Source organism: Ambystoma mexicanum, chromosome 4q, assembly GCF_040938575.1.
Source record: "Ambystoma mexicanum isolate Mex_15411 chromosome 4q, UKY_AmexF1_1, whole genome shotgun sequence".
Taxonomy (NCBI): Eukaryota; Metazoa; Chordata; class Amphibia; order Caudata; family Ambystomatidae; genus Ambystoma; species Ambystoma mexicanum.
In genome coordinates, this window is record NC_090928.1 from 66,189,417 (window position 1) to 66,206,169 (window position 16,753).

At 45.2% G+C, this 16,753-nt stretch overlaps 1 protein-coding gene across 18 annotated transcripts in view; it reads left to right on the forward strand.

The window, feature by feature from the left end:
- PTPRK (protein tyrosine phosphatase receptor type K) overlaps positions 1–16,753 on the forward strand; it is a 1,571,968-nt gene that overhangs the window by 577,508 nt on the left and 977,707 nt on the right. For all 18 annotated transcript variants that reach the window (XM_069607477.1, XM_069607481.1, XM_069607480.1 and 15 more), the window contains one exon: positions 3,666–3,840. In XM_069607477.1, coding sequence (XP_069463578.1) covers positions 3,666–3,840 — 175 coding nt within the window. The remainder of the gene's footprint in view (positions 1–3,665; positions 3,841–16,753) is intronic.

Genomic DNA, 16,753 nt, shown 5'->3' on the forward strand with positions numbered 1-16,753 from the left:
GGACAGGGCCTACGCTCCCTCGGCGACTCGTTAGTTACAGTGGAACAGCATGAATGCATATGGATTTCCTCCCTCTCTCCTGGCACACGAGGTGATCTGCAAGATAAGGGAGTTCCTACACCACAGTATCATTCTGATGCCTCTGTGGTGGCTAGTGAGACCATGGTTGTCGGAGCTGCTAAGCCTGTTGGACCAGCCGCCGATTCACCTTCCTTTGGGCCCAGCTCATCTACTATCACAGCAAGGGGGCAGTGTCATCCACCCCGCCCTGCAAAAGTTAGCCCTTGCAGTGTGGTTCCTGAATAGGTCACATTAAAGTATCTGTGTCTTTCGCGGGCTAACCAAGACATCATACAGGGTGCTAGGAGCGATGCTACGAGGAGCCAGTACAAAAGCAAGTGGTCTAGGTTTTGCCACTGGGCTGAGTTTAAGGAGGTTGATCCTCTTACTTGCACGTTGGACGACGTGCTGTCCTCTGCTAAGCTCACCCACTCAGGGGGTGCAAATAGACAACTGCCGCACCTATTTGGCGGCCTTCGGAGCCTACCGGAACTTGGACGTGGAAGTTCTCTTCCTCCAACCCAGTGGTTAAGACATTTGGCAGGCCTCTACAGGCTCCACTCGCCTATCAAGAAGCCACACCCTGTGTGGGACCTCAACATAGTGTTGGGCACCTTGGCGAATAAAACCTTTGAGCCAATGGCGTCTGTCGACATCAGGCTGGTCACTATTAAGACAGCCCTCTTGGTGGGTCTTACATCTGCGTGCCGGGTCAGCGAGATCCAAGCTCTTGTGGCTTCCGCGCTTTACCCTACATTTCATAGGGACAAGGTGGTCTTCAAAGCGCATCCCGCGTTCCTGCCTAAAGTAGTCTCTTTATTCCACATAAATGAGGAGACGGTGTTATCCAATTTTTTGCGGACCCTAAGGATGATGCTTAGAGGGTCCTACACTGTTTAGATATTAGGCGCTCTCTAAAATTCTACCTTGATAGAACCACGAGCTTCTGCTAATCTGAGGCTCTCCACCTTCGGGGGGGGGGGGTCCAGGCCAGGGTATCCGGCTTCTAAGGCCTCCATAGCAAGGTGGATGGTTTCGGCAGCACAAGCCACTTCACTCGCTGTCAGAGACAAGGCCACAGCAGTCGCGTTCCAGAGACGCCTTCTGTGGCAGGTCATCAGCAGGTTGGCCACGTCGCCACTCCTTCGGCCTTCTGCAAGCACTACTGTCTGGATGCCGGCTCTAGTTCAGATGCAGCTTTCGGACGGGCAGTATTAAGGAACTTGTTTTCTTAAGGGGGTCACCTCTCCACCCTAGGCTACATTCAGTTGTAATCACCCATACAGTATGGTGGAAAGGGGATGGGACGTAGGAGTAATTAAGGTACTCACCGTAGTGACTACTGTACTCCTAGTCCATAGTCCCCTTTCCTCCATACGTCCCACCATCCTCCCCCTAATATAACTGGTGTCATTAGGCAATGGTAATATTGTTGGCGCGTCAGTGGGGACCGATGAGTGGTGCTGGTGGGTGGAGTCAAGGGAGCGCATGTGCCCAGGGCCGCGCTTCTAAATTTTACAGGGAAGATGTTTTTTTCTGGTGAAAAAGGTTGTCTCAGTCCCTAGCGAGGGACGGCCATACAGTATGGAGGATAGGGGACTATGGACTAGGAGTACGTTAGTTACTACTACGGTGAGTTACTTATAATTTCTCTTTATACTTGGTCGAATAACTCGACAAGCAGTTTTGGGTAGCCTACGGGCCTGCTTAGCCCAACTTTGTGATTACTTCTCTCATCCCCCCCTGCTGGGATGTTCAGTTTCTCAGCCCAGGGTGGGCTATGGGTTTCTCTATCATGATTTTCTTGGTCAGTTCTGGCTCTGCTGGTCCCCTACCCTTCACCAATGGGGTATTCAGATTTTCACAATTGTGCCCATACTGCCTTCCACCCGCTACTCGTCTGGCGCAGCTTATCTTTTCTCGAGCTTGGGACTGGCCAGCATAGCCCAGGTTCTCGACCTGGCTCTGGACTACTGTCGGCTTCCATGCTTCTGTTCTTCCCCTCTACATTGGAGAAAGACAACGCCGGTTCATCTCTTGTCGTTAGGGTTTGCTTCCTCGCTCAGCGGCCCAAGGCTTGTCAGGATTTCCACCTTAGTCGAAGTGTCAGCATTCTGCTGGCTGCCTTGTGATCCACTAGACCGACTTGCTGTCCCTCTACTGTTCAGCTCCTCCTGTGAGTGAGACTGTCAGCTGCACAGGCTGGCGTTTCTTGTGCTCTGGCTGATTCTCTCCCATTCTGTTGTCCAGGCGTATTTAGGCCCCTCCCTGGAATGGAAAGGAAGATTCCATTGGTCCTGGTTTTCAGACACATTTGGCAACAAATACAGTTCCGAAACGAGGCCATCCACTTTAAAGGGGACTTGTATATGATTGTGTTCAGTTCACATACAACTAACTAATATGACTTAGTGAGGGGAGGTGCAATTAATTGCCTACTTGTGCAGTCCTTGTCCCCAAAAGGGTGGGCAGGGATCACCCCCAGTAGGATCTTGCTTGCTCTTTCGCCTGGTGAGGGTATTGTGTAGCAGGCCCACCATCCAATTTCCAAGAGGGTGGCTCCCCCTTGGGGTGAGGGGATGAATTTCCTAGATTCTTCACAACAGTCAGTGAGAGGGTAAAATGTCAACCACGTGTAAGCTGTGACCTTACTTGCATCCCAACTCCCTATTGTCTGTACTGCAGTATAAACGTGGTTTATAGGTGCTGCTAGCATATACCGAGTACACAAGTATGGCCCTCCTTTACACTTTTCTGGTGCTATCCAGTAGTAAAGGCACTCCTGTGGTTTTACATGATTGGTCTTGGATTACAAAAGCAGACTTTAAAGGAATCCCCAAAACTTCTGAAGGGAAGCTGGTTTTGTCATTCAAGTACATCTGCTATGGTAATAAACACTGCTGGAATGAATGTGGAAAAAGGTTTACCCACCATGTCGGAGTTAATTTATTTCCCTGCAATATACAAGTAGGATTATTCTAACTATTTGCGTTGTAGTATTCATATTATTTTCCCCTTAAGCAAAATGAGTAAACGGTCATATCTGCAAACTCAAGCGTGAGTCGAGGGGTCCGAGGGTGGGGATTAGGAGAAAGGTGTTGAAAATAGTTTTCTGTAGAATTTCTGTAAAATGTGCTACTCATTAATCTTTTGTGTTTTCAGTTATAGCACATTTTTACATGCAGATTAACAGTAACTTCTAAAATGTGACAAATGTTTTTGTATGCGTTTGACTCCCCCCATACGAGTGGTTGTATCATTCTGTGGATGGCTGGCCAGTTTAAAAAAAGCTAGAGAGGTTGGTGGCTGTGTCTGCTTTGCTATGATATGGCATTTATAACGCGCCCATACACAAGTGTTTCAAGTTTCTATCACTGGAACTCACAAGTACCAGCAGTCACCAATGTCCCTTGCTTTAAGTATTATCGTCAAAGCTGCTTTTTCAGCCCTCTGATCAGGTGTTGTTGCTTTGGGCTGGAATTGCAAAATGTGCATAATGACTAGAAACGAAGCAGAATAAAGTTATACCTTATTTAGTAAATACAAAGAGTTCATTTCTCATGGTTGCAGTAATTCTTATCATGGTCGATCTTATTTCTGCACAGAGACGAAATGGGGAGGACATCCCTGTGGCTCAGACCAAGAACATCAACCACAGGAGATTTGCAGCTTCCTTTAGGTTGCGTGAAGTGAGCCCGCCCGACCAGGATTTGTATCGCTGTGTGACACAGTCTGAAAGAGGGTCTGGAGTGTCGAATTTTGCTCAACTGATTGTTCGAGGTACAAGATTTAACGTTTTTCTTACCATACCTGCAAAGAATTGACTTTCTTTCAAACTGTCTTTAGAGTGCTAACATTTCATATCTGCTCGAAAATGAAGTAACAATTGAAGTGCATCATAACACAATTGAATGACTTACATTAGGCCTTTAACTCCGGTATATTTTCTGAGAGCAGTTACACAGGCATATTTTCTTTCTTTGCTGTGATCTATTGGGAACGGTTTCTTTTGAGTCTTTTATGATATAAACTTTTAACTACAATTATGTTCTAAGTTGAATCGGTCTTTCTTCGTAGCAAATATTTGGAGCCGTCAAAGGGTCTTGCTTCATAAAAATTAAAGTTCCTTTCCTCAATGTAATGAGAACTTAAACTGTCACCGTAGTAATATATTTATCCAACACATCTCCTTTTAACATGCCCATTATATTATGTAAAATGCATTTATACTGGATGGTATACAGTGGTCTCCTGGCATTGAGGATTGTCTGATTGAATATCATGTATTCTGTGTGTGTCTAGGTTTCCATAATTCAGTCTGTGGTGTGGAGATTTGGTGATGAACTATGGAATGCTTTTGCAAAACCATCCGTCCTTTTTGGCCAATGTACTTGACACATCCTTTAACATGCATGTGTTCTGATCTTGCTGAATGTCAGCAAGACAATACTGGCATGAGCAAATGACAAATCCTGAAGCACTCGATTAACTGAGCTGAGATCCAGATTGCTGCCAAGGTTGCGCACAGAAAAACAACCATCAGTCGCTAACAGTTCTACATGGACATCCGTTTCATTGTTTGATTTTTCCAACACACATGTAAATAACGTGGGTCAAACTGTTTTGTGCAGGATTGAACACTGATTGCTGCCACAAGGCAAATTAAGGGTGCAGAGGCAAGGGGATTGGTGAGCATATCAGAATGCCCTCTGCCACATTGTCAATTCTCTTCCAGCTGTTTGCCTACCCACTACATAGGAATAATGGTTGTCCTCCAAAAATTGTAGTTCACTCCTGAACACATCACTTTTGCAGTGGTCAGTGAATTCCTCTCGTGCAGGCCATCAAATGCTGTGTTCTGAAAGGGGTAGTTGCATCTCGAGAAGAAGCTATTTACAAAAACTTCTACAGTAGCCAACAGAACCTTTTACTTAGCTTACTAATACTGATCTCGCATTCCACACCCCCACTACATGATCTGAGAGTGAGGTGTGGTTCTTGGGAAGAGACGGAAAATGCAAGATGACGTTACTGTTCTGTTGGTGTGTGCAGAACAGAAGTACCCTGAGCTCTGCATGTGGGTTAAGTTTAAGGTGTGTATCACGAGCAATATGACATTTGCTTCCAAAGGGGATCCTCATGTGCTTGTGCTGCCTGGATGCACTGCCTTGAAGTGTGGTTTAGTAGTGGTGGTATTGGTGTAGTATTACGACATGTGATGTCTGTTTTGAGGGCTAGTTCAAAGCCCATGTTTGTTTGGCTTAGTTGGTATGCATATTTTGTGTTGGAACTTAGTTTTAGTGTGCAGGGAGAAAGCACCAAATCTGAAAACACTGTCCAGTTGAGAGAGCCTTCTTATTTAACATCTAGCCTGTTTGACAATGGAAATAAGCAAACTGGATTGTGACAGTGGTTAAGTTAATATTTTAATAATGTGGGTGAGGAGTTTTTTGGGGACAATTAATTTTCAGAATTGAAAACAGCCCTTCTGAGGTCACCATCGTGTGGGATTTACATATTTTAAAATATAGATTAGTTTTAAGATAAGTCGATGCTAATGTGGAATGGATGATCATTGACGCTCTGAATCTTTGGGGAATGTGACAAATTCAAGGAATTCCTCCCTTCTCCCCAAAGGGGAAGGTTACCCTCTTTGAAACCTGGGAGGTGAGCCCCTGCTATGCAAAACATTTCTTGGGGGACAGGACAAGCAGGATCTCACTGGGTTTGACACCCCCCCCTACCCCTTTAGGGGATGAGGACTTCCCAGTTTACAAATCTACACATCTCGCTTGGTAGCAATGTCCCAAGTGTTTTCAGTTTATATGGGGACTGATAAGTAGTGGAACCTTTACCTGTGCTTGGTTGTGCTGCTGACCCCGAGGACCAATGGTGTGGGCGCTCTCGTCACAGGCAGGGGCCTTAAAATGCTGAGACACTTACCTGGATAGCTTAACTGTAGCTGGGGGCGGGCCAGCCCGAGCAACGCTGCGTCCAACCGGAGCCTAAGCTGCGGAGGCGCAGCCCGAAGAACCTGGAGGCAGGACCACTACCCATACATAAGCGGAGACCCTGTCGAATGTTGCTGACCACAGGAGGGCTGGGGGTACCAAGCAATGAGGTCTCCAGTGGAGGGAGACCTAACCGCCACCGATGCAGCACCTGAGAAGGAACAGCAGTGAACTGCTGACTCGGGAAGAGCGGTTCCGACGCGATCCGCCTTTCCCAACGAACACCGCAGATACACAGGTTTGCGGTTCACACTGAGGAAAGGGAGGAGGGTGGCTGAGCTCCAAAGTGTTCCAAAAGGGAATGATATCAACGCAAAGTCGAGGAGAGTAACGAAAGGCTAGGGAGGCAGGCAGGCAGGCAGGGAGGGAGGGGAGGAATGGGAGGGATGGGAGAGAGGGAGGAATGGGAGGGATACCAGAGACTTGAGATCAAGAGATGGGCCAAAAGGGAGCAAACACAATTGTAATTCCAGGGATTAAGAAAAAGCAAGAACTGGAGAGTTTACATAAAGAGAGGGAGATGGTCACAAACCCTAGAAGGGGGTTACCAGAAGAGAAATGAAGTACCCAAAAAGGGTGAATGGAAGCTTTGACCTTAAACGAGGTTACTAGGAGCCTGAAAGAAACAAAGACCCAGTACGTTATAGGTTTATCTATGATAATAATCTGGGCTGATAACCCAAGACTCTCCGAGGCTGTGAAACCAGAGCAAATCAGATCCTCAAGTAGAATATGCAGGCCCATTGTGGACCCTGTGAAGTTATTATGAAGTATAACAGACAAGCGATATCAAGTGGAAAAAAAAAAGAATATTTATTAACTTTAATTTCAGGATGGTCAAAGACCTAATTTGCCTGATGCTAAGGTGGGATTTCCCTACCTGAATAAAACTAAGGAAACTCTGATTCGAAGAGTTTAACTTAAGTGTGTCTGTGTCCAAAACCTATTGTTGCCCTCACAATTACAACAAACCAATGTGTAGGGATGTAAAAAGTCAAAAGAAAGTGTTCACCAAAGAGGTCTGAGCTTCTTGCAGCTTTCTTTCAGCTCCTTTCCCAGAGTATAAAACAGTTCCACAAAAGTCTCAAAATATCTTTTCCAAGTTAATGATTATATGGTTTTGAAACAATCTTAGGAGTTCCCTTCCCCAAATTCCAAGTGTGTCAGTTCAAAGCAGAAAAGAAAAGAGCCTTGAGGTTGCGTCCTCAAAGACAACAGTTATTTCATGTAGTCTCAGGGTTCTCTTCCCCAAGACTTGTATTGCATCATAATTCAAAACGCACCAACGAAAGGGCCTTGGCTGTTCACTTTGGCCCCTGAATGTTCACTTCCTTTTTCATACAATAAGGTTAACTCCAAGATTCCATCCAATTAACTTCACAACATGCAGCGGTTTAACTTGACTTGAAAGTTCAGTTGCTTCAGAAATTCAGCATTCAGTGGTTTTGAATGATTGCACAATTCCATTCACTGCCAAGTTCAGTTTTTTCTGTTTAATTATAAAGTTTGTATTGAATTTGGTGTTTGGGCATTGGTGTGGCTTACAATCTTGCTTTCATTCAGCCCTCTATAGAATATTTATGCTTTTCACTTTAAAAGAACTTCCAATACTCAGACTTTCAAAACCGTTCTGCTTTAAGAAACTTGACCATTCTGATACAAAGTATTTCTTGTGCTTTAACGTTCAACAATGGGAAAAGTCTAGGAACAGAGACCTTCAAAAACATGCTCTTCTAATGCAGGCGACCACTCCGCTACTAGATACATATTATTTCACTGACTCTTCGCGGACCGGGTTTCTTATTTCATAGAAACTCGCCACCTCCCGAGTAGCTGTCCTTGCAACGCAAAGCATTCAAACTGCAGCTTCTGCTGCCAGGGTTCCAACTTCTGCCCAGCTGCTCGCCAACGAGCACTTTGAAAGGGAAAGGGGCAGCCTTTCCACCAGACTCCTTTATCCACCACCAGTCTGCTCCACGGAGCTCCTGCTCCCATGTCAGGCTGTCTCAGACCACCCTCCTTGCAGTCCCCAGCATCTCGGTGTGCTGTGTACTACTGACCTTCCCACAGTAGTTCCCTCCAGCAGCTCGCCTCTCTTCCAACAAGATTCCCTGCTGATTACCCAGACCGCTCTGCTGCTGCTCTTTGTGTTGGTTTTTCCTCCTCCTTTTATACATCTGCAACCCGCTAACATGTTGCAGGTGTGCTCTGTCAATTTGCCCTGCCTGACCATGATTAGGACATGCCTGACCTTCACGCCACCTTGCCGGCATCTTCGTTGTTCCAGTACCAAAGTGGTGAAAGGGTGTGGTGGTCATTACTCTGTTGCCTCTTCTTAGTCTCAGTACTAGAGTGGTGAGAGTATATCGTGTTCATTATTTTCAGTTGCCTCTTCCAGTACTGTTGGGTTTCCTATATGGTGAATTGAGGGGAGCTGACTTAAAAGAACACAAAGATTGGGGAAGGGTTAGGTTGTTAATCACTAGGAAAAGGAGTTGGGGGGGGGGGGGGGGTTCCATGCATCGCCTGATGTCATTCCACTCCCAACCCTCAAAAACCCACCACCCAGGTCATTCCCTCGCCTCTTCTCTGCCCCCAGTGTCGGGATCCAATGGCAATGGACTTTCCCTGGCTACCTTTGCAGAGGATCAAACGGAAGGGGGGAGGAGGGGGGGGTCTAGGAGTGAGAATACCCTCCGGTTTCTCACAACCCAAAACCCCTGGCACCTGTAAGAAGTTGAGACACCCTGAAGGGGTGAGCAGGAGACATCTCTTTCTCTTGAGAAATGTACAATTACTGTACTTAAAGGAAAAAAAGATGTCAACTAATATCCTGTGGAGGGGCAGAAGGATTTGCCCATTTTAGTTGGAGTTAGAAATCGAAGAGCACTTTTCCTTGAAGGAATTGGACACACTGGTGGGGCCGACAAGATACCTTATTTGGACTTGCGAAAACTCATGGGAGAAAATGGCAGGGGTTCCAGCCAAAACTCAAAGCCTCGTCTGTGGAGAAAACTCAGTCTTGTAGCCATATAAAGGTCAACCCACTATTGGAAACATACCAGCAGCAGCGCTGCAGAAAAAAAAACCCTGCTATTGCTTGGATAGGGCGCAAGCCCTGCTGTAGCATCCGCGTCCCCAGGCTTTTGAAATTTTAATTTCAGTAAAGACAGCAAGAAAATAAACAAGAACCATGGTAGGAAATTACAAATCCTTTGGCTGTAATTAAGAAGTACATACTTCTGAAAACTGACACTGGTAGCCACGATGCACAACCAAAATGTACATTGATCTGCCCATTGCTCAGAGGTCACAAAGGTAGCTTACATGATCTAGTCTCGCCTCCCTCACCCAGTTCCTGCACTTTTTGAATATTTCCAACTCTCGTCTTACTCCCAACCATGTCCTTCACCTGAGGGTCCAAATCAAAGGGCAGAGAAGACGAGGCTTACTCCTGTTAAATCCTGTTTGGATCAGTGGTGCCATGACCCTGTTCACACCAAACATTTGCTCAGCACGATGTGCACCACACATTATGCACTTCACACCTTGTGCATAAATACTTTCCTCTTGCCCACACTTAATCCATTTCTCACTTATTACTAGCAATTCCCACCGTTTCTCCTGCTTTACTAACCTCCACCCCAAGCTCCCCTCCCTTTTTTATCCCTTACCCCACCCCCACAAATACTATTATTAAAATGTTCATTCTTTTCATAATTTGGGTTTCACTGAAAATGTTTTGTCGTTGTGTATTTTTCATTATTAACACTGTATACCCCAGTAGCACAATGCACCACCACAAACTTCCATGGCAGACACATTGCACACCCTGCACCACACAGAGTTCACCACAACACATGCATGGTGTACTAATCCCCACAGGCTTCAGCACATCGGCTCGAAAGTGATAACCAGAGGTTGCCTGGCAGTCATCTGGAAGTCCTTTACGCTTACAGAGCTCTTCACCCTTCCCCTTTCCACTTAAGGACTTATAAACAGCATCTGATCTACTGATCTAGCAAGATTGTATGTGAGAAAGTTGTAGACCTAGTCACAATAGCAATCATTAACCACTTGAGATCGAACTGTTAATATTAGCCTGTGGCCCTTTCAGATAGAACTGTGAATATTGACCTGCGTCACTTTGAGATAGAACTGTGAATATTAGCTTGCGTCACACTCAGAGAATTGTTAATGTTGCCTTGAATCACATCTATAGTGCCACATTGAGATAGAGGTGTGAAGATTAGCATTGTGTCACATATAGATAGAATGGTGAACATTAGCATTGCGTCGCATCTAGACCGAATCGTGGGAAAAGGGAAACGACCATTGGAGAGGCCACTGATAGCATACAAACAGAGTAAAAGTGTACAATATGAAATTATGAGGAACAGTGTGGTACAAAAACATAAGGCGCAACAAACATTGACCTAAAGATGGGGGATGCCCAGCGCGATGGGACATTTCCCGTGTGGACAATGTGCCTGTTGCAAACAGACAAAAAGGAGTACGGAAGTGGACGTAGGCCTCAAGCGACCATAGCTACAGCAAACTTTAACAAACTGTAATTCGACTATGGTTGTCTATGGGATATGGTGTCCCTGTGGGAAACTATATGTTGGAAAAACAGAAAGAAAGGTGAAAATGAGGATTAACCAAACGGGAGGAGAAGTAAATATGAGTAAAAGAAAACTCTTGGCTAAATAAAGTGAAATCATTTTTATGACCCAGAGCGTGAGCAGGGGACTCAATGAACGTTCGGAGGAATAACCGTCACACACATCAGGATATGTTTTGAACCTGAATGAGATTTCCCCCTTCAAATCCCATATTGCGTCATGGCAGCCAGTGTTGAAGCAACGGGAACAATAACAATACAAATATAGGTCTGGAACCTGGGCTTGTTCCAGTAAATTCAAACGCACATCACAAATTGCAATGCGTTAATTATAAGTACAAGTACCTCATTTTAACTCGGGGGTTTTTCCTCTAAAGAATACATTCATCACTAAGCAATGTGTTTTTTGAACTATAAGTACCCGCATGTTCACCGGTGAGGTATTGAGGAAAGGACCGTCTCTCTGGTCAGTATAAGGTGTTGGAAATGACCTGGGGTATTAGCAGAAAGGACGTGTTAGAGGACGTATATCAGCACACCTGCATGAACGCTGGTCAAGTGAAAAGGTAAGAGGGCTAGCCAGGACACTTTAGGGCTAAAAAGGAGGGGAGAAACCAGAGTAAAGAGATGCGAGTGATTTTTACTTTGTTGCAGACACAGCGGTGTAGAAAGCAAACCTTTATGGAATGAGAGGGTGAAACTAAGGAAAGTTGCTCGGGCTTTGGGAACGCATGTTTTGAGATTCCCCTGTGTTCTACTGCAAGATACACTGAAGGTAAGCATATGAATGCCAGCTTTAAAACGAAATATAACATCACTCTAAGTTGGCCAGCGTGACAAAGTACAGATGAGATGCATAGGGAGTAGCTGGGAATTTAGATAACAGCTGCAAGTAATCCTCTAGCACTAGTATGAATTACTTTTTTAAGGAACCGGGGGCTGCCGCGAAAACACTAAAGTCAAAGTCATCCAATAAGAATGGGACACTTTACACAAGGTCCTTTCCGCTCATTGTATTAAGGCGTGAGTGGATGTGCAAAAGATGGAACGGTGACAGTAATCTATGACGGACCCAGGAAGTCCGTGGTCCAACATCACCAGTGTAAAATCAAAAAATGCAACTACAAGCTGCTCCGGAGTGAGCAGGAAAGAGGCTGTATTTTAGCATGTTACACAGAAGTAGCTTGAAAGAGTGATTTACCAACGAGACACCGTAATAGATAGGGCAGCTACTGTTTGAGTAATTGGGTATACCCTGCAGCACACGAGTGAAGCCTAATGAAAGAGAAGGTGTGAAGGGAGTTTTCATGCAGGGAAATAGAGCTACTGTTAATGAAGCTTTAATTTGAACACAGTTGACATTGTAAAACGTACAGACTTAACAACATAAGTTTGAAACTCTTGCATAAAATGAGGTGTCGCCCATTGGGAGTAGACATCCCCTAGAAAGAAAAAAACTGTAGACAATAAATATGATGAGAAGCGCCTGAGAGAAAATCTGGCGGTTATAGTATTTTGAAAATAGGTGAGCGAATGAGAGGTCATGAAGTGACGATGCATTGTTAAAACCGGAGGATATGTGTTTCTGTTGTGAATTAAATTGCGATGCCATACACCGAAATAGGTGGTTGTAGAGGGTGATTAAAATTCCCTTTCTCTTGGTATTGTAGATTCGGGAGTAGGAAAAGAAACGACAAAGAACGAAGACAGAGCGGGAAAAAGGAAAACACATTTTTTGTTTTTGTTTTGTTTGTACTAGAATTAAGATGTTAGTACAGTACACACAAACTGTTATGTCGAAGTGGAATTGACCAATGGTGTACCCCTGATGAATTTCCAGGCTGTACTGTGTTTGAAGTTGTAGTGTGCAGGAATGAAACATGTTGGGTATGGAATGAAAAGTTGGAATGAGTGTGAACTGTTGCATTGAGTGCGTGAGTGAAGATTTTAATTAAAATTTGAGTGGTAGCAGGAAATGGTGCTACCATGTGTTGAACACCATTGTCGTTCCACATTGGAGTTTTGGAAAAAAAGAATTGTGTAGCGTAATGATAACCATGAAATGTTAATAAATTGAAATGTGAATCATTCAAAAAAACTGCATATGAAGATGTAATAAAAAAGAAAATACACTTAAATAAGATACATGAAGCGACGGTGCTACAATGACAGATGAAGCCTGATAAAAAGTTGTGAACAGATAGTACGTTGGCATATTCTGCCTCAACTATGCCTTTGCAGCATTAATTGGCTCCTTTCTTTCAGGGTCTGGGAGTCATCCATTCAAGCGCTCCTTCCCACAAAGAGCAGTGGATGCTTTGTGACATGTGTGGACTGGTCCAGGACAAATCCACTTTCCTCTGGGATTGTGCATTACTTCAACCTCTGATCTACACGACAGAGAACCTGTGTGATACCCCACATCTACTGCCACCATGACTTATTCTGTTGCACCATTGCAGTAAACGAGTGAAGCTCGTGTAGAGATTAAAGCTAAGAGGCCTTTTCCTTGGGTGGCGGGGGGGGGGGGGGTTTAGCTGTGCACTGAGTTGCAAGGTTCAGGGCCACTAAATGTACACTTGATGTGGAAGACAAGAACCTGGACCCGGGCCATTGGTTGCTGTCCTGGGGTTTTGGCTTACAACTCCCATGATCCTTTACCATTGACTGGCCTGGGTGGGATTCATCGACGTTGCAGGCCAAAGTATTTGGAGATTGACCGGTGTCCTGAGCCTCACATTTTGTAGTCAAGAACTGTTCCACTCAAAAAAGAACTTCAACTAAAATTGCCAAATCTTTAGCAGTGTTGATTAGGTCTCCTAAATCCATTGCAGTCTAGCTTCATGTCTAGACAGCAGGAAGGATTAAGGACTTGTAGACGTTTGAGGGTTTCATGACTGCTGTAGCAGGCAGTCTGACTGCTGTGAGTGCGTCATGATGGATGCAGCACACCACAACAAAAGACTTCATTATTACTTCCCTTCCTTTATTGGGTGGGAGGGGGAATACGTCCAAGGGACATTCTTCTCTGTGGTCTACGACTCCCTGCAGGTTGGAGTCACTGGTAATTCTGGCAGGCTGGAATAAATCCGATCTGATCCATGGGCCCTTTCTGTAGTTTTCGTGGTATGCTGGTAGCCCTACTGTCTTCCAAAGCCTTTAATCCAGTGGGTTCTGTGTCTTTTTAAAGAGAGTCAAAAAAGTCAGTCAAATGCCCCATTGGGGGCATTTGCGGAAGTACTATTCTAAAGAGAGGTCTTAATTTCTACTCCAGTCTCCTCACCAGCCTGTCCTGTACATGGTGCCGCACGTCTTCCCCTCTCTCTGCCCCCCATTTCTACATCCCCATAGACTGATTCAGGATCATGCCTGTCCAAATCTGGTCAGCCTTGTGCCAAAGGGATGGTTTTCTTGAGTAGAGCTTAAGGGCACTTACACATTCCAACGTGTCCTCCACACATTTCTTATTTTATCTCTAGCAGGGAAGGCACAGTGAACCCATGGTTCTCCATGCAGCCCAAGGGTCTTAACCAAGTTGAAGTTCCCGTAATGGTGGAGCATTCATTCAGCAATATCTCAATAGCTGGCTCATCTGGGCTGCTGTGACTGACGTGATCCTCGCTTCTCTAATGGCCCTTCTTTTATTTCCATCAACAAGAAAAAATCTAAACCTACTCCCAAGCCTGAAGTATTTTGTTTATTGGATGCCTCTGAGATTTTCTGCAAGCCGGAATTATTTGAGATGTTGCAGTTCTCCATTTCTTTGCCAGGGCTCAGATTACATGGTGGTTCCAGAAGCTCTTGGACTGCTAGTGTCCTGCTCCCCTGCCTGTTGGTACCTTTGGCCAGACTGAGTATGAAGAGCAGAGTCTTCTGGCTAGTTCATGGTATCAGCTTTTGGTTAGTTAGGCAGCAAAGTTTTGTTCCAATTTAAATCTGACGTCTCCCCATTGGTCATCGCGCGACTCAAATCTCCTTCAAGGTGATGCACTTTGTGGACATTGCTTACTTTGACTACTGTGGGTACTACCTTCTTGGATCCTTGTCTTCATGGTACCTGGTTTTAAGGAGAATGCTTACAAAACAACTAACTGGAGCCCCAGGCCGTCTTTCTCTTCATGATTTCTGGGGCCAGTATTTGACATTCGAAAAGTGTTTCAGGGAAATTCTAAGTGTGCACAAAAGCAGAGTAACATAACTCACACTAAATAGTCCCCAACACCCTATAAGATGATCTTTGAAAGGCCGTAAATTAGCCCTTCCTATCAGCAAAGTATGCTGATGAGGAGTTAAACCTTTAAAAGTGTTATCTAGTGAAGTTTGTAGAATTAATAAAGAGATAAAATAAAAACTCAACTTCCTCCATACAGAGCAGTCACACTGTGTTATTAAAGGTAATTTGATGCAGAATTCACTTCATGTGTTTGGGGCAGAGGTAATTCGCATAAATTGTGCAAGTCTGACATGGGGAAGAATGTGAAGGGGGCGGGGTTCAAAATGCCAACTAGAGTCTGAATATCTATGCAGTACATGTTTGCATGCGCCAAATCAAGTTATATACAATGAGACATGGTTCAAGTTTCTACATTCTTCCTAAAACTCGCCACAGTTTTAATAACATTTTAAATTATTTGGAAATTACTGTATTCAAGGTGAGCCTCACATGGCCAAAATGTCATTGCATTGCTTTGGGAACTAGCTTCAACACTGTAGAAAGGCAATTTTTACATATTTGATGGATTTTGGTGCTTTCTCATGGCACAGTTCTCCATTCCATCCCAATCACACCTTCACCCCAGCACATGGCCATGCACGTTATGGTTCAGTGAGGGACAATCCACACTCCCTATTCTTTTTACCCCTTTGTGTCTGCCACATTCACCTTTGTACACTGTCCACTCTGGGCTCTGTCACTTTAAATGTTTGCTGGGCAATCGCAGATTTTTCTGTCTGGTGCAGGATATCTGAACACCTAGCTGACAAGGATGGGGTGCGCTAGTGCACAGCTCAAGCTATCATGCAACACATTTCAGTACTCATTTAAAGTTCTGGAGACTGCCCTCCCGGTTTATACATTTATTCTTAGGAGTATTATGCATTAACCATTTCATCGATGAGCAGTATGCTTTGAGGCCTCTTAAATGATGCTACAGGAAGGCAAACTATCTCAATATCCACCCCTCCCTTAAATCCCCTCTATTACTTTTACACATCTTCCATGTTTAACAATGCTTCCTTTCCATCCTCCTTCTCCTTTCGTTCTGTTTTCCATTCCCCTGCCCACAAAGGCCAAAGGTCTAGATACCCATAGCAGGGGCACAATAGGGCACTTTTGAATGGATTGTGTCCTCCAACGCATTGCACATCTTTGATATGTAATGTCCACAGCTGTGCACTTCGGAAACTTTTTCGGCGTAGGGCGTCCTGCGTCGATGGCGTCTTGGCCATGTCCCTCAAGGGCCTCCGTCGAGGACGACGTCACAGGATGTTATAAATTGTATGCACGGCGCCCGTAGCCTCAGTTCCGTTTTTTACGCAAGCGTGTTTACTTTGTGAGACTCAGTCCGCCTCGTGTGTTTTCTTCATTGAAGTGGTCTTTCTCTTCAACCCCTCAGACGCCGCGGTCCAGATTCAAGACCTTCCAGGACTGCAAGTCTTAAGATGTCCCTGACCGTCCCCCACTGCATTGGTTTGTGGTGGCTGGGTGAGTCGCACAACACTGACTGCTCGAAATGCCAGTCACTGACTGCCAAGGCCTTTGCGGGAGGGGAAGCTCCAGGTAGGTAGGGGCTCTAAGCCTGTTAAGTCCTGCACTTCCAAGTCCAAGGGGTTTCCACCGATGACTCGAGGGGTTACTCACCGTGTCGGAAGGATTCCCGGGGATCTCTGTCCCGGAGTGGTTCCCTCCACTCATCTTACTCGTCTCGTCACTCTAGGAAGTGCCGTCAACGGTCGCCTTCCCCGTCCTCCTCGGAGGATGGTGCCTCGAGGAAGGTTTCATGCCCTGCAAAATCCTCGACTCCAGAGGAATGGGTGGTGTTTCGAAAATCCATGATGG